The 25,703-nt window shown below is 35.9% G+C and overlaps 2 protein-coding genes across 2 annotated transcripts in view; one reads left to right on the forward strand and one right to left on the reverse strand.

The window, feature by feature from the left end:
* Window positions 1-2,675, reverse strand: part of LOC121730954 (popeye domain-containing protein 3-like) — a 28,311-nt gene extending 25,636 nt beyond the window's left edge. Inside the window, exons 1-3 of the mRNA XM_042120198.1 lie at window positions 2,466-2,675; window positions 2,327-2,385; window positions 2,006-2,090 (exon numbers count right to left, since the gene is read on the reverse strand). Coding sequence (XP_041976132.1) covers window positions 2,006-2,090; window positions 2,327-2,385; window positions 2,466-2,592 — 271 coding nt within the window. The 5' untranslated portion in view covers window positions 2,593-2,675. The remainder of the gene's footprint in view (window positions 1-2,005; window positions 2,091-2,326; window positions 2,386-2,465) is intronic.
* A 325-nt stretch (window positions 2,676-3,000) lies between these two features.
* LOC121730953 (polyamine-transporting ATPase 13A3-like) lies at window positions 3,001-23,836 on the forward strand. Its single transcript, XM_042120197.1, has 20 exons — window positions 3,001-3,235; window positions 5,179-5,406; window positions 5,895-6,123; window positions 12,404-12,608; window positions 13,126-13,336; window positions 13,472-13,602; window positions 13,913-14,095; window positions 14,504-14,692; window positions 15,055-15,267; window positions 15,731-15,868; window positions 15,991-16,104; window positions 16,666-16,939; window positions 17,406-17,533; window positions 18,330-18,453; window positions 18,745-18,906; window positions 19,585-19,739; window positions 20,199-20,422; window positions 20,778-20,926; window positions 21,116-21,303; window positions 22,018-23,836. Exons 1-20 carry the CDS (start codon window positions 3,193-3,195, stop codon window positions 22,147-22,149), a joined length of 3,420 nt encoding a protein of 1,139 aa, XP_041976131.1. The 5' UTR covers window positions 3,001-3,192; the 3' UTR covers window positions 22,150-23,836.
* Window positions 23,837-25,703: the final 1,867 nt, after the last annotated feature.

Raw genomic sequence — 25,703 nt, forward strand, 5'->3', positions numbered from 1 at the left:
TAGCCTGATAACATCATGTCTCACCTACTTAAACTAAGTATGTACTTAGAGCATACTTATGCTGGCTTGACCTCATAATCTGAGAAGAATTTAAAGTTACCACGTACAGTCACGTACCTTCTTAATATGCTTTTGAATGGATGGTTACGTCTTATTCTTATGTTAACTTATCTTTTGGGACCTCGTTGTCATGTTTTGTACGACGCGAATAATTATATAATTGAATATTACGTTAATTTTTGGTTTTACAATTTTTTCCCAAACGTGCCCGTGAATCACAAAAAATAATAAGTAGATATGATAAAACCATAAACATAATAATATTATGATACAATAATGAACTAAAATTCATTAAAATGCCGGACGCATTATTTCAAACAAAACTGAGTTCTACGAGGATTGCGTAGAGGGCTACGCCGTAGCCCGTAGCCTACGAGCTACGTAGGCTACGGACTACGGCGTAGTCTACTGAAACTACTCGTAGTCTACTGATCATCATCATGCGTGTCATCGCCCAAGCGAGGATCTCGGCCCTGGCCCTTTAGCCAAGATCCTTTCTTTATCGCTTCTTTATAGAATCGCTGAATGACCTGAGAATGTGACCTCCGTGGTCTAGTGGGATAGAGCGCGGCTCTTGACTCGGAGGTCGTGGGTTCGATTCCCGCGTTGGAAACATGTTATTTCCAAGATTGATTAGGATAATGCAGGCTGATCACCTGATTGTCTGACAAGTCAGATGATCCATGCGTCGGATGGGCATGTAATAAGTCGGTCCTGCGCCTGATCTCTCGCCAGTCGTGTCGGTCGTCCGTCCCACTGGGTTATGAGAGTAAAGGAATAGAGAGTGCTCTTGTGTACTGCGCACACACTTGGGCACTATAAAATTACTCCTGCGTAGCTGGCCTGGTTTCAATGAAACCGGCCACCGTCACCGAAACCTATGTGGGAGCTATTATTATATAATCGCTGATCAAAATGTATGGAATTGACATAAGCGTTCGTTAAAATGACGTTGACGTTCGACTCGTCTACTGCCAATTCCATATATTTTGAACGGCGATTCTATAATTAGAGGCTATAATGAAAACGTCTCGGCTACAGGCCCTGATTCACAATGCATTAATTTGACACGGATTCGGAAACTTCATCGCGCGACATCCAATAAACGCTCGCCGCGCTAGGCGTTGACCAATGACCGCACGGTAAAGTGTCCGAAATCTGAATCCGTGTCGAACAGAAATCGAGAATCGCCCTGCTGGTCTGCAAGTCTCCCGCATCCATTCATGCCACATAAGCATAATAATTATAGTCCGGGTTCCCTAAAGCATTTTTTTCTTTTGATTACTATCAAGCTAATTTTTTGTGAGTAGCGTCATACGCCCAACAATTTCCTCTGTGAAAATTCTAGAAAGTGGTAGCTAACTAAAGTTGCCAGTTTTTTTTCAGCCTATAAGGGACAAATGGTTAAATGGGCAAAAAATACGGGATTTGAATTTTCCCGGGACAAATGAAAAACAAATTAATGTGTCTTTTTTATATATTTTTCCGAGGATCGAGTCAGTTTTAACATATTTTTATTCGTTTAACATATTTGTAAAAATCAATACAATTATAATGCGGACAAGATATACCCGCGTTTGATAAGGAGCCTAAAGTCTGGTAGTCGGAGCAAATTAAAAAAAACTACTCCTTCCTTTCATTTGCATACGAATTTATCAGTAACTCGTTTTGACAGGTCTGCGCAAATATCAAGACCTACTATGTTAAAATACCTCTCTGATGACTGGACTTTATTATGCAGTAATTATCTGTTTTTTATAATATTCTGTCTGTTCAATAAGTTGTTTTAACAAGCTTCAATTATTTTAAATATTACGTTTAAAATAATTGAAGCGTGTAATTTAATTAAGGTGTTAATTTGTACACTCAAACAAAATTTAATGATTATAATATAAACCATAATAGGTATATATATTATATAACTTACGACCGTCTCCATACGTACCAAAAATTAAAATTGTGTGCATCCAGAGCTGTCCCTTTTTAGTACTAGGAGCACAGTATGCAGCCACGAATAGAATGTTCGATAGCTAAAACAATACAAGATCACTATTAGAATTGCCTCTCGGCAAGTACGTAGGTACGTAAATATATATATTATATATTATATTTTAATTTTTAATACTTATTAGGTTCAAATTAATATTATTAAGTTGCCCAGCAGACAATATCATAATATTATGATAGACTTCAAGAAATCTTAATTTTTATAGGTTTTTTTATTATGACTTTAGAGGCATCTACATTATACAAAGAGAGATTTTACCTGAAATATTGGATGCTGAGAGATTCTCCATAGCGGGCACCATGGCCAATACCATGGACCTGAAAATAAAGAGTTTTGTTTTTAATGTAAGATTTAATTGAAAGTGTTTTGTTTTCCTACTTCTGCTAGCTTAACATACCTGAAGGCATAGTGTAATTTACAGATCCAAAATCACGAAACGTGCCATTTTCACCGGGCCATGAAAAATTTATTTCCCCAATACGAAAATAGTCCGGCTTCATTTCCGACAAACCTCTTTGTGACATTTTTATTGTTCAAGTTTATTAAATACGGGAAAGGACCGAATAGTATCCGATTAACAGAAATATTTACAAAATTCAAGACTCAGCTGTTTTCATTTCATTCGCGCCAAAATCAATAAATATTTTTTTTACATGAGTTTCGTCAACACAATGCAAGAAATTTTGTCGAGACATATTTCTTGTTCTTCTTGAACGAATTAAAATTTATACGAAATAAATGTGAAAACTTTTTGTTCATATAAATGAGTGGCAAGCAGCTGTAAAATTATTTTAAATGCTTAAAATAACCTTTTAGAGACAAAACAGTATCAAAGCTGTTTCATGTGCTAAACTTATAAATGTATAAAAAATAACACGTCAGCTGACAGCTGTCATTCACAATCACATGTCAATTGTCAAAACTGAAATGTCTAAAACCTAAGCATAAAATCTAGGAACGCGGAGCAAAAAAAGAAAGAACTCGTGAAATGTGATGTGTGAGCGCAAGTGCATATTGGTACCGATCATTATAAAAATATTTGTCATGAGATAACAGTAACAACACAAAAAATCCAGTACCGCTGTATTATGCCCTAGCTGCTTAGTGCTTTTGCAAAATATTCTATGTTAGGAATGCCAAACATGAATAATGCTTCTGCCGCCAGTGGTAAGTACTTATCAGTTTCCAGAAATGTGCCTTTTAAACTCTGCTTCCTATTTAAAAATAATATTAGTTATGTAACTTTAGGCTTTCCTTGAAAATGTGTTCTTTTTGCAGAGTTGCACAGAGCTCCATAATTATCCTTTAACAATAATTTATAGTAGCATGTTCCAAAAGGAAAAATGTTTATATTATATTCAAGCAATTCACATTTTTAAATCATAACATAAATGCAACACCCAAATGAATTTGTAGATGTATCATGTGTGCATATTTCAAACTGTAATACATTGTTGAAGCAGGTGCATGGATTCTATTTAAACATTGTATCATGTATGTTTAAAAAAAAATCTCATAAGAATTAATAAAAACCAAGCTAAATGCATGTTGCATTTGAAAAAATATATAATTAAAATATACCATTGTTTATTGCAAAGTCTTATTAAAGTAACCACAATATTGTGCCACAAAATTATTTTCTTAAATATCACAGATCTAGACTACTGTTATGCTGATATAAGTCATTGTATAGCATCATATAGAATTTAATATAGAATAGATACAATAGAATATAGTATCATGTTTAATATATAATTTTATACTAAACATGATACTAATATTCATATTAAGCTTCGATCACTAATATACAAGATACACAGTCCGCGGCAAAAAACGACCTCACTAAAAGAGCACCAAACGCAACATTCTGGTGGACTTTCGATTTAGTAGTGCTCGAACGCTCCGCTGGGAAACATGTCCCAGTACTCGTTCAATAATTGTAAAAATCATACGTTTAAAACGCAAAAAAAGGATGGAATTTCATATTTCCGGTAAGTATTAATTTTATCCTAATATATTTCATACAATTGTATTATAAATATTGGTATTTCGTTAAGAAATCAACAAAAAACAGTTTTAAAATTAAGTTGTAAATAAATCAACACGAGGTAGAAACCATCTCAATTGCGAATACTCATACTAAAGGTACTTATCATAGTTTATCATGCCCACTTGAAATGTTCGGGTTATACACTCGGTGTTTCTGTTCCATTTGGTGGAGTTGCTATTCATTATTATTTATTTTATTGAGGAATATATTTTTTTAGGTTTCCTTGAGATCCAGTTAGATGTGGAGATTGGATATCAGTTATAGCACGGCAAAGATGCGAACAATTTTTCAAGCCGACTTTAGCGAGCGTTGTATGGTCTAAGCATTTATATTCAATGTATACATGTATATTTTAGTTAACTATAAGATTAAACATATTAGAACAACATAATATTACAAGTAAAAATAATTACTCCACACTTTATACATTAAACTTTGGAAAAATTAAAAAATGGACTATTAAAATTATTACAATCAACAAAAAAATGTTGAACAGTTCGACTCCGCTCATACTTCACTTCACCTTGTTCCAGCGGCGAAGTGCGGCCGTAAAATTATTGAAGTGCTTTTTTGGAATTGTAATAATTTAAACTTTAAGACATATACGCGGATGGTTGAATTTAGTTTGAAGCGTGCGTCGTTCATAAAAATTTATTGCTTTGTAAACACACATTGTATATTGTTTTACAAAAAGATCTTTAATAACTATTATTAAGGTTGATTTTAGATAAATGTATACTTTTTTAAACACTTTTACTTGGCAACAGATTTTCGAGAGGTTTTGTATGGGACTGTGTATCTTGTATATTAGCGATCGAAGATATTAAGTATATTTAATACTTTACCACTGCAACTTGATCATCATAATAACAATGCTTACTTGTGTACTGTTAAAAACTAAATTAATATTTAATTATTTATTTAAAAATACAGCCATGTAGTTTAAAATTGAACTATTTTATTACTGAAATGTGTTTAACATTTAAAAATGGTTATCTAATAAGTATTTGATTCCTTTCTTGCACCCGACCATCTATTTAAAATTAAATTTTGATTCCAGATGAATATGAAGTTATCGGTGAAACTCAATGGCAAATTCTGGAGAACAAAGTCGACGACCAAGTCATCAAGATATTTGGATACAAGTATTCCAAAATTCGGGCAGCTGTTTTTCATTTCTGTTGCATAATACTATGTGGGATACCATACTTTGCTCTGAGCTACTATCCAACTTTGAACCGCTTCAAGTACTTAAAATGCAGTTTGAAAACGGCTAAGGAAATATGTGGTGAGAATTTTTATCTACTTACTAATTGGTTTAACAAATACCACTCTAAACAAGATTCAATGTAAGTAAATAATTATTGTGTATTTACATTATTTTTATAATTGGATTAAAAATTATGTGCTTTAAAAATTTATATTATGATGAAAGGCTTCTGTGCTGTCATTTCTGACATCTAATAGTTGTTGTTACCATAGACATAATATATACTGTCGTAGACAGGAATAGGAATATATTATGTCTATGGTTGTTACTGAATTTAATATATATGACAAATATTTTAACCATCATGTGACCCATTGTAATGAGTAAATAATGATTAATCAAATTAACATGATGGTTCAAACCGTGAGGTAAGGTACAAAACAGGCATTGAATGTTAAAATTTAATGACAAGTTGTATAGTTGTTGTAGCAACTTTCACATTATATCACTATGTGCACCAAAACTTCTAACTGATAGTGATCATGTAATGTCCTATATTTTCACAGTAATGGATGGCGAAAAATCATTCAAGATGGAAAAAGTTCATGAAATAGATCTCAACCTGTCGAACCACAAGGACAATAAACTACGCTACTTCAATTTCCAACACACTCGCTACATCTGGATTAACGACCAAGGCGCTTTTATAAATGTACTAGCACTTAATGAGAAGCTTACTATTAATTTGCTAATGGAAAACATGTCGGGACTTAACAAACGACAACAGAATGAACTGTGAGTACAAGTATATTTTAAGAATAACATTTATTTTAATCATAGACCAATATTTTAGACGATAATTAATTTTGCAAAAAGGCTCCATAACAAATGGACTGATTTTATTGAAATTTTGCGAATTTGTTGCGACAGAAATGTCGCGTTATTTAAGCGAGCATGAAGTCGCGTTTGAAATAATTTTATTTTTTTTATGAAATAAGGGGGCAAACGAGCAAACGGGTAACCTGATGGAAAGCAACTTCCGTCGCCCGCCTCGCAGCATCAGAAGAGCTGCAAGTGCGTTGCCGGCCTTTTAAGAGGGAATAGGGTAATAGGGGAGGGTAGGGGAGGGTAGGGAAGGGAATAGGGTAGGGGATTGGGCCTCCGGTAAACTCCTTCACTCGGTAAGCGCTGTTTCACGCCGGTTTTCTGTGAGAACGTGGTATTTCTCCGGTCAAGCCGGCCCATTCGTGCCGAAGCATGGCCCTCCCTTATCTATATTATGGCTTAGTGTAGGGCTTAGTTAAGGTAACTTTAACTAACTTTTTTGATTAAGCATCTAAATCTATACTATCTATACTAATATAATATTATAAAGAGGTAAACTTTGTTTGTTTGTTTAATTGTAATGAATAGGCTCAAAAACTACTGGACCGATTTTAAAAATTCTTTCACCATTCGAAAGCTACATTATTTACGAGTAACACAGGCTACTTTTTATTTTGGAAAATATAGGGTTCCGTAAGATATTTCAGTTTTTCGGAGACAACCAGAAAATTTACTTATTTTGCGTACGCTGCCTAAACTATAAAAGATAGAACCATACAATGTTCTAAATAAATGTAGATCTTATAAATATCTACAAAAATCAGGCACAACAACCATTTTTTTATTTCAAAATCTTGATTTTTTTTGGACTACATTTAAACGCATTTATTTTACTCATGCTAATAATCCATATCAAAATAAATTATTTCATCACTAAGTACAGTTTATGTAGACAATATTTGGTCTTTGATTGATTAAAATTGGACGTTTGGTTTAGAAGTTATGGCGAAATTAAAATATTGCGATTTACGCCCGTTTCGAAGTGGGCGCTGCTACCAAAGCAGGGTCGGGGGTGCGCTCGCGGCAGAGGAGTTTAGATCTATTCAGAGTATTGACTATTGAGTAGTAAGGTAGATCTATCAGTAGTATCGACGGAGAGCTGACGACCAAATTAGCCATGTAGCTTCAGCTGTGTTAAAACTCCGTTAGCTTCTTCCCTGGACAACCCTTTCTGATAATCTCCGTGCTGGCAGGCCGAGGGCGGTGGGTGTGGGAGTAGTGGGGTGGGGAAAAAAATAAAAAAAATGTAGGTTCAGCTGTATTAAAACTCCGTTTGCTACTTCCCTGAACAACCCTTTCTGATAATCTGCGTGCTGGCAGGCCGTTGGCGGTGGGTGTGGATGTAGTAGGGTTGGGAAAAATTGGAAAAAATGTAGTTTCAGTGTTTGCGATGGTAAATGTTAATTTATAATTTTTTCACACGCCAAGTGCGAGACGGACTCACGCACGAAGGGTTCTGTATTTCAGAAGTCTATCTATAGATATAAATTTCAGAAGTCTATCTATAGCGGTCCTTGTGATACAGCCTGGAGTCATACAGTCAGACAGACAGTCATATTTTTTTCATTTTTCCCCACCCCACCACTCCCACACCCACCGCCTACGGTCTGCCAGCACGCAGATTATCAGAAAGGGTTGTTCAGGGAAGCAGCTAACGGAGTTTTAACACAGCTGAAGCTACATGACTGATTTGGTCGTCAGCTCTTAGTCGAGTAGTAGTGGAAGATCTATGAGTAAACAAACAAAGTTTACCTCTTTATAATATTAGAAACTACTGAATCGATTTTAATCATTTTTTCAGTGAGTGACATATATTTTTTACCCGTGCGAAACCGGGGCGGGTCGCTAGTCTATCATATAGATATCCATCATAAATATAGCGGCAACTAGTTTTTATTATTTGTAGGCGGCAACTAAATAAAAAAAATTGCACATTGGCAAGACCCGATATCAAATAAAGGTTTTCCTTATCAATGAAAATTCAAGGAATTTTATTGATATATACAAACTACGATATTAGTTACTTAAATAAAAGAAAACTACAATATTATAGTCATATAGAAGAGGAAATTATAAGTACCAAATTGGTATACGTCGTAAAGCATGGAAAAGTTGGTCATAAATGTAATGGGACACGATCACGCGAACGAATCAATTATTTAATGAACATCGATTGGCCAATAATAAATATTGGTCCTCTCTAATTGTTGACAATGTGGCATACTTATTGTCTCATCTTATAATGTTTGTCGTCTACTTATAATATCGTCTACTTATAAGTCGTCTACTTATGTTTGTAAAAACACTTTCTTCTGGATTTTGCACATTTCGAAATACAATATGGGGTAGAAATCGATTTGTTCCGCACTAACGAAATACAATCTATTTATACATATTATAAAACAAAGTCGCTTTTTTCCCTCATGTCCCTTTGTTCCCTTTAATCTTTAAAACTACGCAACGGATTTTGATGATTCTTTCAGTGTTAGATAGCCCATTTATCGAGGAAGGCTATAGCCTATAGCCTTCCGCTCCTATTAGTCTTAGCGTGATAAAATATATTTTATCACGCTAAGACTAATAGGAGCGAAGAAATAGAGGAAAATGTGAAAGAAACTGTGAAAATTATTTGAAAGTGCTAACTTGAACGCGCTAATCTCAGGAACGACTGGTCCGATTTGAAAAATTATTTCAGTGTTAGATAGCCTATTTATTGAAGAAGGCTATAGGCTATATTTTATCACGCTAAGACTAATAGGAGAATGTGGGAAAAAAACGGGGAAAATTATTTGAAAGGGCTTATCTCGCGAACTACTGGAGCAATTTTTATGTTATTTGGCACAGATAAGAAGTAGACCACGTGAAGAAACATAGGCTATCAATTTTTATCTTTTTTTCAGTGGCTATATATTTTATACCCGTGCGACGCCGGGGCGGGTCGCTAGTATTATACAATAACGGATCCTGTATGCCTCATTATTTGATAGAGTCTACGACCGAAAAGCAAAAATTCAGTGGAGTCAGCTGGTACACATTATAACCCGACTAGGCGAAGCCCGCAGGTCGCAACTCCGTTGCGGCAAAAAATAAATAGATTATCGCGCAGGAACCGTAAATTTTTTCGAGATTAAAAGTATGTCCTTTCCTGCTAATTCATATTTCAGCTTAATCGGTTCAGTTTGGGCGTGAAGAGGTAACAGACAGACAGACAGATGACCTTTCGCATTCATAATTTATAATTAGTACGGAAGTATGGATAGACATTATAGATCCCATTTATAAACTAATTTGGTTCATAAGCCAGATCTCAGATTCAGATCTCAGTATTTATTATAGATACCTAGCAGATAAACTTAGGTAGGTTACTTTATATCTTATCATAAGTCTAGTTCAATATTACTAACACAATGAAGTTATATAAGACATAAATAATGTGACGTAACATCGTACTATAATAAACAAAATCGGCCTAAGTGCGAGTTGGACTCGCGCGCGAAGGGTTCCCTATCATTATAGAGCCAAAAATAGTAAAAAATATGTTTTTTGTATGGGAGCCCCCCTTAATTATTTGTTTTATTTAAATTTTGTTATTAATTATTAAAATATAAATACAACTCAGGAGTATTTTGTGTACTTACTTACATTTCAAGTGCCTACCTTCATTCATTGATACCGAGCAAAAAATGTTTGAAAAATCACGTTTGTTGTATGGGAGCCCACCTTTAATATTTAATTTATTTTTAGTATTAATTTTTGTTATAACAGCAACAGAAATACATAATCTGTAAAAATTTCAACTCTCTAGCTATTACCGTTCTTGAGTTACAGCCTGGAGACAAACGGACAGACATCGAAGTCTCAGTAATAGGGTCCCGTTTTTACCTTTTGGATACGGAACCCTAATAAAATTAGTTTCTCAAACAACATTTGCCGGGACATATCGAATTATCATTGTACTAGATGACGATTCAAATTCGTTTATCACGCGGGAACTGCACATTTTTACGATATAGTATATTCTTTGTCCTTTCCCGGGACTCAAAGTTTCTCCATACCAAATTTCAGTCACATCGATTCAGTGGTTTGGGCCTGAAGAGGCAAACAGACAGGCAGTCCTACAGAAAAACGTACTTTCGCATTTATAATATTACCTAAACAAACAAACAAACAATTAACAAATATACTTTATTATGCACAAAATTAATTACAAAAACTTAAATAAAATTATTGGTAGATAAGACATGTACACAAAGGCGGCGGTCCATACTTATTAGTATGGAAGTATGGATTTCTAGTTTTATTTATCATCAGTAGTTAATCTAGGTATGACGCCAAGTGCCAACCTACTCCTCCTTTTTAACCGACTTCCAAAAAGGAGGAGGTTATAAGTTCGTCTGTATATTTTTGTTCTGATTAATTTCTTGCGCGTCCTTACTCCCAAAAAGACATTAACATTCGCTTCCCTGAGGTCATATGACATATCAAATGGTTTTGGTTGTTGGTCTTCAAATCATGAATGTTGAGCCATCGCATGTTTAAAAAATGTTGAAATTTCATATTTCATACCAATTCAATACGTCTTATTTGTTTAGAATAAAAGCATATTAGTATTAACATATTCTTTGTGACAAAAAACATAAGATGTTTGTCATGTTTAATGTTGTCTTAGCATTGAGCAAACAACCGTTTCTCCGAATTGGTAAAACACTAATATTGGTTTCATTCACGTCACACCTTTAAGAAACATCATAGTAAAACTATATTGCTAATGGCATCCAACAATTACTATACTCATTCGTGAAAATCGTAAATATGACAGATATTGTGTTAATATATTCCTAAGTTAGCAAAGCAGTACATTTGTCTATAGCTTTGTGTATGTCTTTCTATGTTAATTGTATTATTGTTTGTTTCATGTGTTGAAATAAATGAAAAGTAAAATAAATTTGTAGTCTTCCTGTTAGAAACATAAATGAAACAAACACATGTAAACATAAATGAACATAAATTAAAAGTTACATTCACGAGATGATTGAAATATGACGTCACTTTTCAGAGTACCGATTGTTTAGTCACAACTGTATCTTCTGTTCATCGGTATCTTTATGACTCAGCGTATTATCATTACGTTTACTAGGTTATCTCTGAAGGTTTCAGCAAATATTGCTACTTTAAATGTTGCCAAAATACGTATAAAGTCTACTAAAAAATGCAATTTGGACATGTCTTGTATATTATTAAGTTTATTAAGAAAATTTGGACATGTCTTTAAGTATCTAAAATTGCAAAAAAACTCAAATAGATATAAAAATTTGAAAGCTCCTACCAAATCCCTGCTAAAATCATCAAATAGTTAACAACGTCCTCTAAAGTACGAAAGTTTACGGGAAATCCCAAGTGAACATAATACTTATTATATTCTGACCGAAAACTATGACGCATACAACGTCTGAATTGAATGTACAATAAGGTTTCTTATGAGGTAATCACTGGGATTGCCTCTCTTGGTAGCAATTGATAAGGAGGAAAATAAATACAACCGTGATGTTTCCTCTAATGGTATTAACTTTTATTACCTCACAGCGTAAGGGGGTAAGAGGTTCTAAAAGTCGTAAATTACACGATCTTGTATAGTAAAGGTATGCAAAACCATAAATATTCTGGTATCACTAGAGGCTTTTGAGGGAAAAGTTATCATTTCTAATATTTTGTTATTTTTGCCATCTCAATCTCTCCTAATTACTATATATTATGATGAGTTTTACGTGTACACATTATTAAGCGTTAAAAATTGTAATACCGATTTTATGAACTATACGTGGTGTGTCAAACGCAGGGTCATTTAAAAATAACTTCTAAATACTGTCGCGTCCATGTTCTAATTAGAGACTTACTAAGCCCCTTTTCATGTTGCGAGCTTATATTATAATTCTAGCAACTGGCTTATTTTGCCAGCAATGAAAATTGTAAGACACTACTATTGGTTTGTTTTACGTCACACTTTTAACAAACATAGTAAAACTACGTTGCTAATTTGTTATTTTGTAAAAAAGACAGATAATAATATGCAAAGATATTTAAGAAAGAAGACTTAAACTGGCTTATTTGGTATCGTCCGTCCGTATTACCGTCATTTAAGTAAGTTATAAGACTCGTAGTTAGAATTTTACTAACTTTTTCATATTTTCAGTATGAAACTATACGGACCCAACTCAGTGGAGGTGGAAGTGAAGAGCTACTACACGTTGTTTATCGACGAAGTGTTCAACCCGTTCTACCTGTTCCAAGTGTTCTCGATCATTCTGTGGTCGCTGGACGAGTACTATCAGTATGCGACGTGCGTGTTCATACTCTCGGCCGGCTCCTGTATGTTGGCGCTGTACCAAACCAAACAGGTAAATGCGTCATCGGAGTTGACGGTCCTCAAACAACCGATAAGGAAATTTGCTTTAGATTTTTATCTTCACGTTTTGAATCAATGGGTGTGATAGTGAAGGTTGTATTGTTTGTTGGGAGGATGTGACGCCATTTGCGAAATTTTTTGCTTACTACCGCTTGAATTGATGAAATAGAAATATTTATGTTTTTTACAATAACGTCAAATGATAGAAAGGAACGTTATTTATAAAAAAGTTATTCGTTAAATAATAAATGTAATCACATAATGGCGGAGGAATGACGCTCCAAGTGCGTGCAGACTCGCAATATATCTCCAATAATACGAGGTCTTAGCTATAATTTAACAAGTAGTACGATGCGCAGATGAGCACACAGCCACAAAATGCGTGCAAGTGTGGTGTTGCATGGCGGGCGCGAACGCTCGGAGTGCAAATTCGCGTCTACACCAATATTCCACTATATCTCAATAATACTGGATCTTAGCTATAATTTAACAAATAGTATGTTGTGTAGATGAGCATCAACCTCCACAAAATGGCGGGCTCGACGTCTGCGTGCATGGTGACGGTGCTGCGTGGCGGGCGTGAACGCTCGGAGTGCGTCGCGAGTGCGTGCAGGCTCGTACCCGGTGACGTGCTAGTGCTGCCTCCTGATGGATGTCTGATGCCCTGTGATGCAGTGCTCCTTACTGGTTCTTGTATTGTCAATGAATCTATGCTTACCGGTAAGAAGACATTAATATTTATATAATAATTGTGTTTGTTGTAAAGACGTACATACAAAGCATTGAGATAAATTAAAGTAAAAAAAATCAAATCGTACATAATATTTTCTTTTTATCAAATGTCATGTATTTTAGGTGAAAGTGTACCCGTAATGAAAGGTCCGCCGTGTCCATCTCAGGAGATATACTCGACTGAAACGCACAAGAGGCATACTCTGTTCGCCGGCACACATGTCATTCAAACGAGATTCTACGGCAACAATCAGGTAAAATGTAGGAAAAATAGTCACAAATTGCTCGTCTTATAACTATTTTACATTTTCTACACAAGTCACGTAAAAAGAGTCTATTTTTCCACAACATATCGTTTTCCTGTACAGTTAAATTATGAGCAAATGACAGATTTGCTTAAATTACACGGGGGTTATTTGATTAGGAAAATATTCGGTGCACGTTATATGACGGCGAGTTTGCATAATATGACTCGTAGGATTAATACCTCCGATCAATACCAAATTTATTGTTTTATACGAAAATAATCTTTAAGCTGGTATAGAATAAATTAATATATTTCAGGTGTTAGCAAAAGTGGTGCGTACTGGATTTTACACCGCTAAAGGAGAGCTGATCAAGAGTATACTGTTCCCTAAGGAGTTCGATTTCCAATTCTACAAGGACGCTGTGAAATTCGTCATCTTCATGTTCTGTATCGCGGCTATCGGTATGGCGTATTGTATCTGGCTGTATGTTCAACGAGGGGTAAGTTGAAAGATCTCAACTAGGAACTATGAGGAGAAACAAATGCAACTCCCAGAATTTCTACAATATATCTCCCCTTCTACCATAATATTTCATTGTTCCGACTATCGGAATAATTCTCCCCTTTTTAAAGTGACAAAATAATAGTGTTTACTATTTATTTTAATTAATAATACAATTAACTGTGCGAAATAAGTCACCGAATTGTTTCTTGATATGTGCTGGGTAGACTATCCACCACTTAACTTGACAGATAGAGTATGGAGAGTCTGTCAAAAAAGTCGTGAATAGCCTATTTGGCACTTTATCAGAAAGTGGTGAAGCAGGCCCTTAGTCTACAGCGATTTTGTCTTGCTTCCTGTACAAATTCTTCTTGTATCATTCTTTAAACAAGGTATTTTTCTCCAGAGCGCGGTTGGCACGATAATCCTGCGCACGCTGGACATAATAACGATCGTGGTGCCGCCCGCGCTGCCGGCCGCCATGACAGCGGGCATCGTGTACAGCCAGCGGCGACTGCGCGCGCGCCGCGTGTTCTGCGTCTCCCCGCCGCGCATTATCATGTGCGGCAAGCTGCAGGCCATGTGCTTCGACAAGGTATGACGTCATCACCGACATAATGTCAATCTTTTTTGCTAGAATATGGTAACAAATTGGTCTCTTCAAGGCCTTAGTTAGTTAGGTATAAAAAATGTGTGGAACTTAACGCGTCGCAAAGTGACATGGCGGCTGGCGCTGCGATGTCAAATCTCGTACGTTATTGATTTCTTACTTTGTGACTGTCGAATACAAGTCGTGAGGCTTTGCAGCCAAGAAATTAACGAAATTATATCGAAACTCTTAAATTGTCAAGACACTTTCAAGCCTCTCAAATCTTTTTAGCTCATGGTTTTACGAGCTGTACCACAGACCAGTTTCTTAAAAATACCTCTCAGTTATTCACCTATTCATAATTTCAGACGGGCACTCTAACCGAAGACGGGCTGGATTTCTACACGATAATTCCGACAAACGAGGGCGAGAAGTTCGGTCGGAAAGTGGACGACGTGAGCTCGCTGTCCGTGAAAAGTCCGCTCGTGCAGGCGCTGGCGTCCTGCCACTCGCTGACCAGTATACAGGGCGAGTTGAAGGGAGATCCGCTGGATTTGAAGATGTTTGAGTTCACGCAATGGGTAAGATATTTATAATGCACTAACGTAATGCAAATATAACCATTTAACACATTATGAACTACTTATATTTATATATTTATACTTATATATAAATATAAGTAGTTCTAACTTTTATATTAAATATAACTAAAGTTACGAAATTATGTACATGGAGCAAGTAAATAATATCCTGACATGCTCGAATATATTGCTATCTCGTTTTAACAGTTACGCGGTAGGTAGTATAGAAGTGCGATTGTGCTATTATCACACGTGACAGAAAGAGACAAGTAGCAATGGGTCAATACTCGAATTTCTACTTACTCCGCTGTAGACGGTAGACATTGTCCTCAATTTTATTTGTTTGTGCATAGATCCATATCATTAAAGACTCAATAAATAAACGTTGCATTTTCAAACATGTATAAGAAATTTTATTCACTGTTTGTTGTAATTTATTCATGATATTTAATTTTATTCATAGGTATTAGAAGAGCCTGGGCCAGAGAATACAAGATATGACAACCTTACGCCAGCGATAGTGAAACCTGCTACCAGTCACAATGAGGACTTACAAGATCTAGACAACTATGACCCCTTCACTATGGAAATACCGTATGAGGTTAGTTTCGTGATACGTCTTTAATGTTATGTTTTTTATAGTTTGTATATTTATGGTGGATGGTGCCCTAATGTGTTGCCTTATGTGTTATGACCATTTCTAAAATAATGGTCGATTTGCAGATAGGATTGTTGCGGCGGTTTCACTTCTCGTCGTCCCAGCAATCTATGGGAGTGATAGCCAGGGTCCTGGGTCAGCCGTCGATGGTGTACTATGTCAAAGGTGCTCCTGAAAAGGTAACTTATGTATTCCTTTTAAATTCCATAGGATATATCTGACCTATATTTTTTAATTATAAAAAGAATTTATCAAATGTGTCTGAATACACATTTTAAATAAAAACAAACAAAAACCCGAAGCTTGATTTGTGTTAAAACTTAAAACCAGTGCCGCTCTCACAACTAAGATCTAACGATACAAGTTCCGTTCCGTTGAAGCTTTTTATCCCAGAAAAATGTATGGTTCCCGCGTGTTAAACTAATATTGGCGCAACGGGATTGCGGGCGTTATATAAATAAATTAGTGAAATGTGAGATGCCGCTTAGCTGTAGTAAAAATAATGAAATATTACACGATGAAAATATGATACACCTAGCACAGTTGTTTGAACGGCAAGTTGAAATTATCAAGACGGTTAATAGTATCAAAGTAAATTTCGGAAAGAATTCCGCGAGTAGAAAAACTCCGGAATATATTCAAAGAAGACTTAGCACTCTCGAGGAGCTGCGGGTAGAATTTGAGTATAAAACCAAACGTTTTCTTAGGTATTGTTTAGAAACTATTAACACAAAACTCAGGTTGCAGGTATGTGCACGCCGACGACTCTACCGGAAAACTTCAGTTCGGTGCTCACTGAATATACATCCAACGGGTTCAGAGTCATCGGCCTTGCCTACAAAAAACTGGATAGAAAAATGAAATGGGTAGACGCGCAGCGCCTCAAGAGGGAATCGATCGAGTGTGACATGACGTTTCTGGGCTTTCTAGTCATGCAAAACAGCCTGAAACCTGAGACCACTCAGATCATAAAGGAGCTGCATGAGGCGAAGATGCGACAGGTTATGGTTACCGGTAAGTACAGTGAAAAAGTATTAATTTTTGTATATATAAAATTTGTAAATATTATTACTACTAAAAACTATTCGTTGTCATTGTTTGTCGCGTGCTAGGCAGTTATTCGCTGTTAAAATATTTCCATAAGTAAAGGCAAGTTATATGAAAATAATGGCAATCAACTTTGTATTTGACTTAAACTTGACAAGTGCACAAAAACGGTGGTAATTATGGACTTTATGGTGTTTCATCAAGTGTGCCTTAAATTTTTCAAAATTACACAGTAATCGTATATATATTATTTTCGACAAATTACGATAGAACTAGCTTCTCTTACAACTGCAAGACAACAATATTTTATAAATTATCTAAATATATAAATTGTAATATTCTAGTCAATATGAGATATTCACTCATTCCAACTTGAAACTATATTCCTGTATTAAGTGCGAAAGAGACAGCTATATGACCCACGATGTTTCAGGCGACAACATAATGACGGCGATGTCGGTGGCCCGCTTGTGTCTGATGGTGCAGCCGCATCAGAAGTTGGTGCTGATTACATTAGGGCAGCCGCAGACTCTCGATCAGAGACCGCCGCTGTGTATGGAGGTGAGGTTTTGACCTTTCGTTTTTCTACCGAATTTGACAGGCAATGTTTTCAACAATCCATACGTCCATGCTAATATTATAAATGCAAATGTGTGTCTGTCTGTCTGTTACCTCTTCACGCCCAAACCGCTAATCCAATTTTGCAGGGCAATTAGCATGAAGATACTTTGAGTCCCGGGAAAGGACAAAGGGTACTTTTCGTCCCGAAAAAATGTACGATTACAGTGCGATATGCGAGTTTTGACGCAAGCAAGCACGGAGTTGCGGGCGTCATCTAGTGGGGAATTTTCTTGCCAAACTGTTCCACTAGGTGTCGTGGCTAATGATTCGCTTCGCTTATTAGTTATTACGAATCCCCTCTCCATTTCATTGACTTTCGTACGTAACCACATCGCAACTACTGGCGACAACGCAACCATGTCTACATTTTGTCGGTATCACAACGCAACTACAAAAAGCTGCAGCGACACCATTCACACGTAACCACTGCTTGACGGCATTTTGTCGTTGCGACGTGGTGTGGTTGTGGTACGTGTGGGTTGGCCCTAAGCAAAGCGTTTTTTGACGTGTGTCGTACGCCGGTGCAATTTAATAAGTTTTGATTGGTTGTGTACAGATCATATAAATAACGCTCGCCGATAAAATCTTCCCCATTCTTTCAAACCTTAAAAAATGGTACTAACTTATCAACTTACTTACACAACATGTTCTGTTATATTTTATCCAAAAATTTTAAATTGTTCAAATATGTTCTGCTAAGCGATTATTATTAACATATTTTACTTGATCTTTGCAGGTAGTTGGCGAAGGTTGTCAGCCGAAGTTGCCTCTAGACGCGTACGTTTTGGCGCTGGAGGGCAAGACCTGGGCCGCACTACGGACGCACTATCCCGAAATGATGGAAACCGTTGTCGATAGAGGTAAACGTCTATGTAAGCGTGTTTTATAAACACTCCAGCGAACCAACCAAAATTGTGGTTTCGCGCAGTAAACTATTAAACAATTTATCGTGCATATCATTCTTAATGTTGTAAAGGAGGAAATTTTAATTACTTGCATCGCGTAGGATTCGAAATAAGATTTTTCTTCACAAAGAAAACGTGTACTTTTCCCACGTAATGCGGGAAATACCTAGTTTGTAATGGACTATAGCTTTATTTTATTTAGACAAAATCCAACCTTATAACATCGTAATACGGTCCATATTGCAGGCGGCGTGTTCGGTCGTTTCGGCCCGGATCAGAAGACGCAGCTGGTGGCTGCGCTGCAGGCGCGCGGACTCGTGGTGGGCATGTGCGGCGACGGCGCCAACGACTGTGGCGCGCTCAAGGCTGCGCACGTCGGGATATCGCTGTCGGAGGCGGACGCGTCAGGTATACTTTAGTTGCTTTGTCTCTGGTGCAATTTTGAATTTGGAATTTATGCGAACAAAGAGTTTTGGTAGAAAAAAAAATGTTATCAGGCACAAGTCGAGATCTGCCTATTTACTATTAGTGTGTACAAAATAGGTGTCAAGTTGTCCAAAAGGCTATTACGTCTAAGGGTGCATTTAGACCGCAACGCGACGCGTAAATGCATTTTTAAATTTGTATTGAATTGACAGATTTGTATGACGTCTCACGCAATTGAAGATACATACGAAATGCATCTACGCGTCGCGTTCCGGTCTGAATTGACCCTAATTAGATAAATAACAACTGGTGTCCTACAAGGGTCTCATTTAGCACCGTTACTCTTTATACTATACACTAACGACTTAAGTAACGTTTTGAAAAATAGAAATTCCCTTCTATATGCTGACGATACAACGTTTTCACAATTATAATAAAAACTTCGTCAAAATGATATCACTACATTTATAAAATGAATATAAAAAATAACATATTTCTTAACCCTGACAAATGCAATACAAATGCCGGTATGTTTAAGGATATGGAAGGGACGCTACGGAATACGGATAAATTATAATATTATGATTGACTTTCTGAGTCTATTAGTATTTTTATTATTTTCTTTATAACATTTCATTATAAAAAATATCTTATTTCCAGTGGCGGCACCCTTCACCTCCCAAGAGCAGAACATCAGATGCGTCAAGCTGCTTGCTCTCGAGGGCCGGTGCGCGCTCAGCACCTCGTTCGCGATATTCAAATACATGGCTCTCTACTCCCTCATACAGTTCTTCTCCATACTGATACTTTATAATGTGAGTATACTATAATATTATACTGTAAGGCAAGTGTGATTGGTAAATTGGTAGCAGTCAGATCATATTGAGCGCTGGATCAATGAGAACACGCTAGTAGCCATTTATAAAATATATCTGTTTAATTCAGTCCGAAATCCAAAAAAATATATTTCTAAGGTCCAGAGCGTAATATTATGATCCAAATCTAAATATTGGTATTTTATTCTTATATTTAAAAAAATTGCCAGCCACGCTGCGACGTGACCTAAAATGCGAACTTAAAGAGCGGCTCCACGTTGTATCGTTACGTGCCGTCGTGGCAGTGATTAATGTTGCTGTCTCTTTCTATTCAATGTAAGACTATTAGCTGTTAACACATTCATGTTATGAATGTGTTAACAGCTAATAGCATCAATATAAGACTGTCAACTAAACACCCAATGACAACTGAAACATCTTTTTTTTTACATATTCCAGTACTACTCCATCCTGGGCAACAACCAGTTCCTGTACATCGACCTGGTGCTGACGACGCTGTTGGCGCTGTCTCTGGGGCGGGCGGGGCCGGGAGGGAAGCTGTGCGCGCGCTCCCCGCCCGTGTCGCTGGTGGCGCTGCCGTCGTTGCTGCCGCTGACGGCGCAGGTGCTGCTGGTGCTGCTGCTGCAGCTGGCGGCGCTCTATCTGCTGCACGATCAGCCCTGGTCAGTGTCAATGTTAACACAGTCAATGTCACAGTCACAAAGTCCCATCGACTCCTGTATATATCATTGGTAAACGAATACAAAAAACCTATGATAAGATACCCCAGATCTCAGAAACTTAATTCTTTCCCAAATGCGTTTACATTTACAATGTACTAAATATCTTGAAGAAATAAAAACTAATAAAATCACGCACTTGCTTTCTGATTTTTTAAAATCCCCAATCCCTTTGTTATGTCTTCTATCTTGGCGAAACTCAGCACAAGTTTTCTCCGAATCTACTGTATGTCCGGATCATTTATGCCGAAGCATATGCCTCCTGCACGTTTAAAACTTATTTAAATATTATTTGCAGGTACACCCCAGTAGTGGGCGGGGCGGACGTGGAGATAATCCTGTGCTGGGAGAACACGATCATATTCATAGTCTCAGCATTCCAGTACCTGGTTATGGCGTGCGTGTACGCGAAGGACTACCCTTTCCGCCAGCCGTTCTGTGCCAATTGTGAGTATTTTTGTTTACTTGTTTTAAATAACAGTACCCAAGAGACTGAGCTTTCTGACAACGATAAATCCGAACAGTTAGGACAACGAATATTGAAGTAGTGTATGACCGATCCGAGTTTTTACTCAGTTACTCTTCTACAGCATTTATTAGTCATAAAACAGGAGTAACAATTTCTGTATTTCCCAGATCAAATGGTTGCCGCCCTCATAACGCAGTCAGTGTTCGTGACGCTCCTGCTAATGTGCCCGTGGTCGTGGCTGGCGGACTACATGGAGGTGGAGGTGTTCCGGACAGAGCAGCCGCAGCAGAACATGTTCAGAGTGTACATACTGCTCATACCGCTGCTGCATCTCATACTGGCTATTGCTATAGAGGTGGGTTTCGACTATTTATTTATTTAAACACTCCCTAATTACTTTAACTGTCACGTAAATGCATGAAATGCTGAATTACCTAACGGTAATTGAGCATTACATGCATTTACGTGACAGTATTAATTGTTGCATGACATACCGATAGCGAAACGATCATGCGTGCATGTAATGCACATATTGCAGGACGAAAAATTTAAGAACTTTTCGATCAATGTACAGCACGTAGTTTGCATGTCATTCGCATCAACAGCACGTAGTGTGTGTAATGCTGAACTATCGTCTAGGGAGTGCTTTACACTTTATACAACTTACAAAGGCGGGCTTAATGCCTTATGGCATTATCTACCAACTATTCATGATGTGTTTAAGTTGTAAAGGGCTAATTGAAGACGTGAGTGAATGAACCAGATAACTGACATTTTTTAACATAAGGACAATAATTACTCACTTTTTTCCCCTTATAATTTGAACAAACCTTGAAACTTACCTACTTTTTCATCTGTCTAATTTATCTGGCTATTCATAAAATTCTAGATTCTTTTGATTTCAAATCATTTTTCCGGCCCTTAAGCCTCTATTTATGCAAAAAGGATACATATGGGAAAAAATGAGTAATAATTGTAAGTACTTGCGTTATGAAATGTTACTTATGTGGTTCTTCCACTCACGTCTTATTCTTAATTTCTAGCAATATTAAATCGTGGTATTTTTCAGGCGAGCCTATCCGAGGTGAAGCAACTTTCATCGTTCACGGGTCTGTTCCGGCGGCGCTGCGACAAAGCGCACGACGTCGAGCAACCCCTGTACCCTACTCGCGACATCGCGTCACGCGACAACGCGTGCTGACATCCGCCCACGAGCGGACTATACGTGGGTCAGAAGTTAGTACAAATTGTCGAACCGATCGTGTGCAATTTGATCACGTGACACATTTTTATGGAAACTTCCACTGGGATTTTAATGACATTATAGCGAATGAGTTTTATAAATACTCTTTTAGTTAAATAGTTCCGTGTTGATTTCGAGATCGAGGACTCTCCGTTTAGCTGCAATTTCACCAATATTTTGTGCGAATATCATGCTTTCTCTTTCATCAATACAAGTAATGAGAGAGACAAATGATATTAAAGTGTTGGTTTATAATGGTACTTAAGAATATCGCTCCTTTCTGAGTACTTATTACAGCATAGCAGATAATAATTATCGCTATTTTTATTATTTATTTAATAGAAACTCCTAATTAATCATGAAGTAATATTGGAATAAATTCCAATTTCGTTGAAAGTTCCAATGAAATGTTGTTGGAATAACACTTATAGACAGAAATTACTGTAATTCGAAACCTATAAAAAAATTGGAATTATTTTAGGCTGTGAACTCTTTTATATTCATGTTTTGTGGTATATAGTATCGACCAATGATTAGGTTACTATTTATTAGATACACATTTGTCGACCAAATGTGTAGAATCAGCAATAATATTTTATGTAAACATATTTGCTATCGCATATATACGTTACAGATGAAATATAGTATGTTAAATAATACGTCACATTGTATATTTTATAACAAAGATAAAATGTGACGTATTTATAATTTGTTTTTGTTTGAATCCTGGGCTGATTTTAACTTGACTCAGATAAAATACTTTTTATCGCGGCAATGTACGGTTCCCATGACATATTTTGGGCGCAATAAAACCTAGGAACGTCTAGATTTAAGTTTAAGTGGTATGATGGTGTTGTAACTATTACTTGTTATTGAACCGCCTCTTTAAAATGCTGTTACTCTATTATGGTTGTATTTTGTGTTCGTTCACATAAAATAATAGACCTCAAAACTAAGGTCATCTCTAATGTCTCAGTTCTAATGTCAAAATGGCCCGAAACAACGCTAAAGTTTTCCCATTTTTTGGCCACGATCTTTGTGTTTTCTTTATCTCGAAACATAAAATGAATTCTGAAATGAAAAAATAATGAATTCTGTTGTACTTACTTATTAAGATTGAAATCAAATCAAAGACACTTAATTTTTGTATATTTATAATTTATTTATATTATCATCATCTATCATCATCAAAAGATATATTTAAGTTAAATGCGAACGATAGCATCATTTTTAAAAGCAAAATTTGTAATGTCTTTAATGATTAGAAACCGGTTGCTTGAATGTGGCCAATCATAAAGACTGTCTTTAGTCTTTTTATAAATCGAATATTAGGTAATTAAAACATAGTTTTTATACTGCCTAGGGTCTAGACCGCAGTGAAAGTAAACTTTTGTACGTTGTAGAGTAGAGTATTCCCTCTTTATGCTTAAATTAAATGTTAAAAAATATTATAAAAATAAGAGATAGAAAATTTTTAAAATTAGACGCCGAATATTATTTCGTGGGAGTGTGTATTTTTTAATTATTTTCATAAATGAAGTTACATCAATATGTACTTAGTAAATGAAATAACAAAGTTTATAAAACTGCACTTAAAAATACTTAATTACAGTTAAGCAAAAAATTAGTTATTATTACCGATTTATTAATTCAATTGTCCTACTTTTAATAACACTTAAATAATTAATACAGGCATATATTTTTATGTATTTTATTAGAATTGTTATACTTACAAAGAAACTATGATGTTTGAAATGAAAAAGTATTAAGTAGTAATATTATTATTGAAGCAACGCACACTAGTAAAGTTTATTTCTATGCATGGTCTTTCTATAGAATAAGCAGTTTTTAATTAGAAAAAATATTTAGTTATTTATTGTGTGATATTTAAAAAAAATATATCTTTTTCGAATGAACATGTGGATTTAACAATTAACAATCTTAAAATTGTGGTAAAAACAAACCTACGTTAACTTTAAAACTAAGGAAAAAAATCCTATGTTAAATGCCCATAGGAAAAATTTTATCAAAAGAATTTTGCTGGTTGTATTTTGTTTCAATCGTCTTAGATGCATTTATAATGTGTCTTTTATTAAAGCGAGTGTAAAAACCGTTTTATATTAGGTAATAGGTATTTTTTAATTTCGCATGGTCAATATATTATTTTTTTACTATTTCTATTTATTTTTATTTAGGTATTTGAATCCGTTTTATTTTGCACGTAGCTTTTTGTTGGTTACCATTTTTTTAAATATTTATTTACATTAACGTAGCAAATGGTTACTTGCCATTAAAAACTGTAATGCAATTTTAATACTAGTATTAAAGGGCTATGCTTCATTCCTCGAGTAGAGTAGGATCCTCTAGTTCTATGACCAATAAATAATTAATAGTTTGTAAATAATATTTTTAAAAATAGGTCATAGATTTAGTTAAGCATAGATATAGATTCCGTGAATTGTACGACACTGGCAAGGCAGCTCAAGATTTTATTGCATTTGATAATGCATTTCATTGTATGTTTATGTCATCCAAAATTGCTTAATGCAAGAGTGAAGAGAGAAAACATTTCTAGTTAATTACTGCCAAACAAGATACATTGTTACATACGTTCTATCCTTATTATTATTAAATGTAAGTACTCATTTAATTAAAACATTATCTCGAATATAAAAATAGTATTAGCATTTGGTTTCAAAAGTTAGGTCATCGATGCTTCTCGGATTTGAGGATGAAGATCGTCATCTTCATCCTCGAGGCCAGACACTGACCTCCATTATACAAGTACGCTGGACTTACAATAACCCTTTAAAATGACTGCTGGTTTTTGTGTCTATTTGAAGCGGAATCAGCGCCCCCGATTCGGGGGAAGAGAACTAAATTTGACGTAAAAAAGACGTTTGAAAGTCACCATATTCGCGCTGATAGCAGTAGTGGGAGTACTTGGAACTAATACTAGTTTCTACAACCAGTAGCAATTAAGCGGCAATTTGCAACTTACGTCAGATTTAGTTCTCTTACCCCGCATTGAGGGCGCTGATTCCGCTTCTAAAGGTAGCCATACACGGGACAATTATCGTAACGATTTATCTCCTCGATGTTAAAATCGAACGACAAATTGTACGTGTGTAGCAATATCGCAAACGATTTTACGTTCAAAAGATCGATTGGACGATTTTCTTGACGATCGACCGAAACGACAAATTGTCCTGTCTTAATAGGCACAAAAAGCAGTCCAGCGTACTTGTATAATGGAGGTCAGTGAGGCCAGACCATAAAGTTATTAATATACTTAGCGGAATAGAGAAACAAAGACATGTGACTATCAGTAACACTGCATGGTAAAATGAGACGTGTCACACGAAAAAAAAAGTTCTGCTGTCATGTAGCACACGTCACGTGTGCTACATGACAGCAGAACTTTTTTTTTCGTCTGTTTTGACAGTTAGTCTGCACTTATATCAACGTTGACAATTTGAGCTCTAAGAAAAATATTATGTAGGAACATCATT

The sequence above is a fragment of the Aricia agestis genome, chromosome 10 (genome assembly GCF_905147365.1).
Source record: "Aricia agestis chromosome 10, ilAriAges1.1, whole genome shotgun sequence".
Lineage (NCBI taxonomy): Eukaryota > Metazoa > Arthropoda > Insecta > Lepidoptera > Lycaenidae > Aricia > Aricia agestis.

What these genes read in the sequence shown, in the direction of transcription:
- LOC121730953 (XM_042120197.1), top strand. Translation starts at nt 3,193, where the DNA reads ATGTTAGGAATGCCAAACATGAATAATGCTTCTGCCGCCAGTG. An exon ending in AACGGCTAAGGAAATATGTG is followed by an intron (nt 5,407 to 5,894) that starts GTGAGAATTTTT and finishes ATATTTTCACAG; the next exon opens with TAATGGATGGCGAAAAATCA. An exon ending in CCAGCCGTTCTGTGCCAATT is followed by an intron (nt 20,927 to 21,115) that starts GTGAGTATTTTT and finishes TGTATTTCCCAG; the next exon opens with ATCAAATGGTTGCCGCCCTC.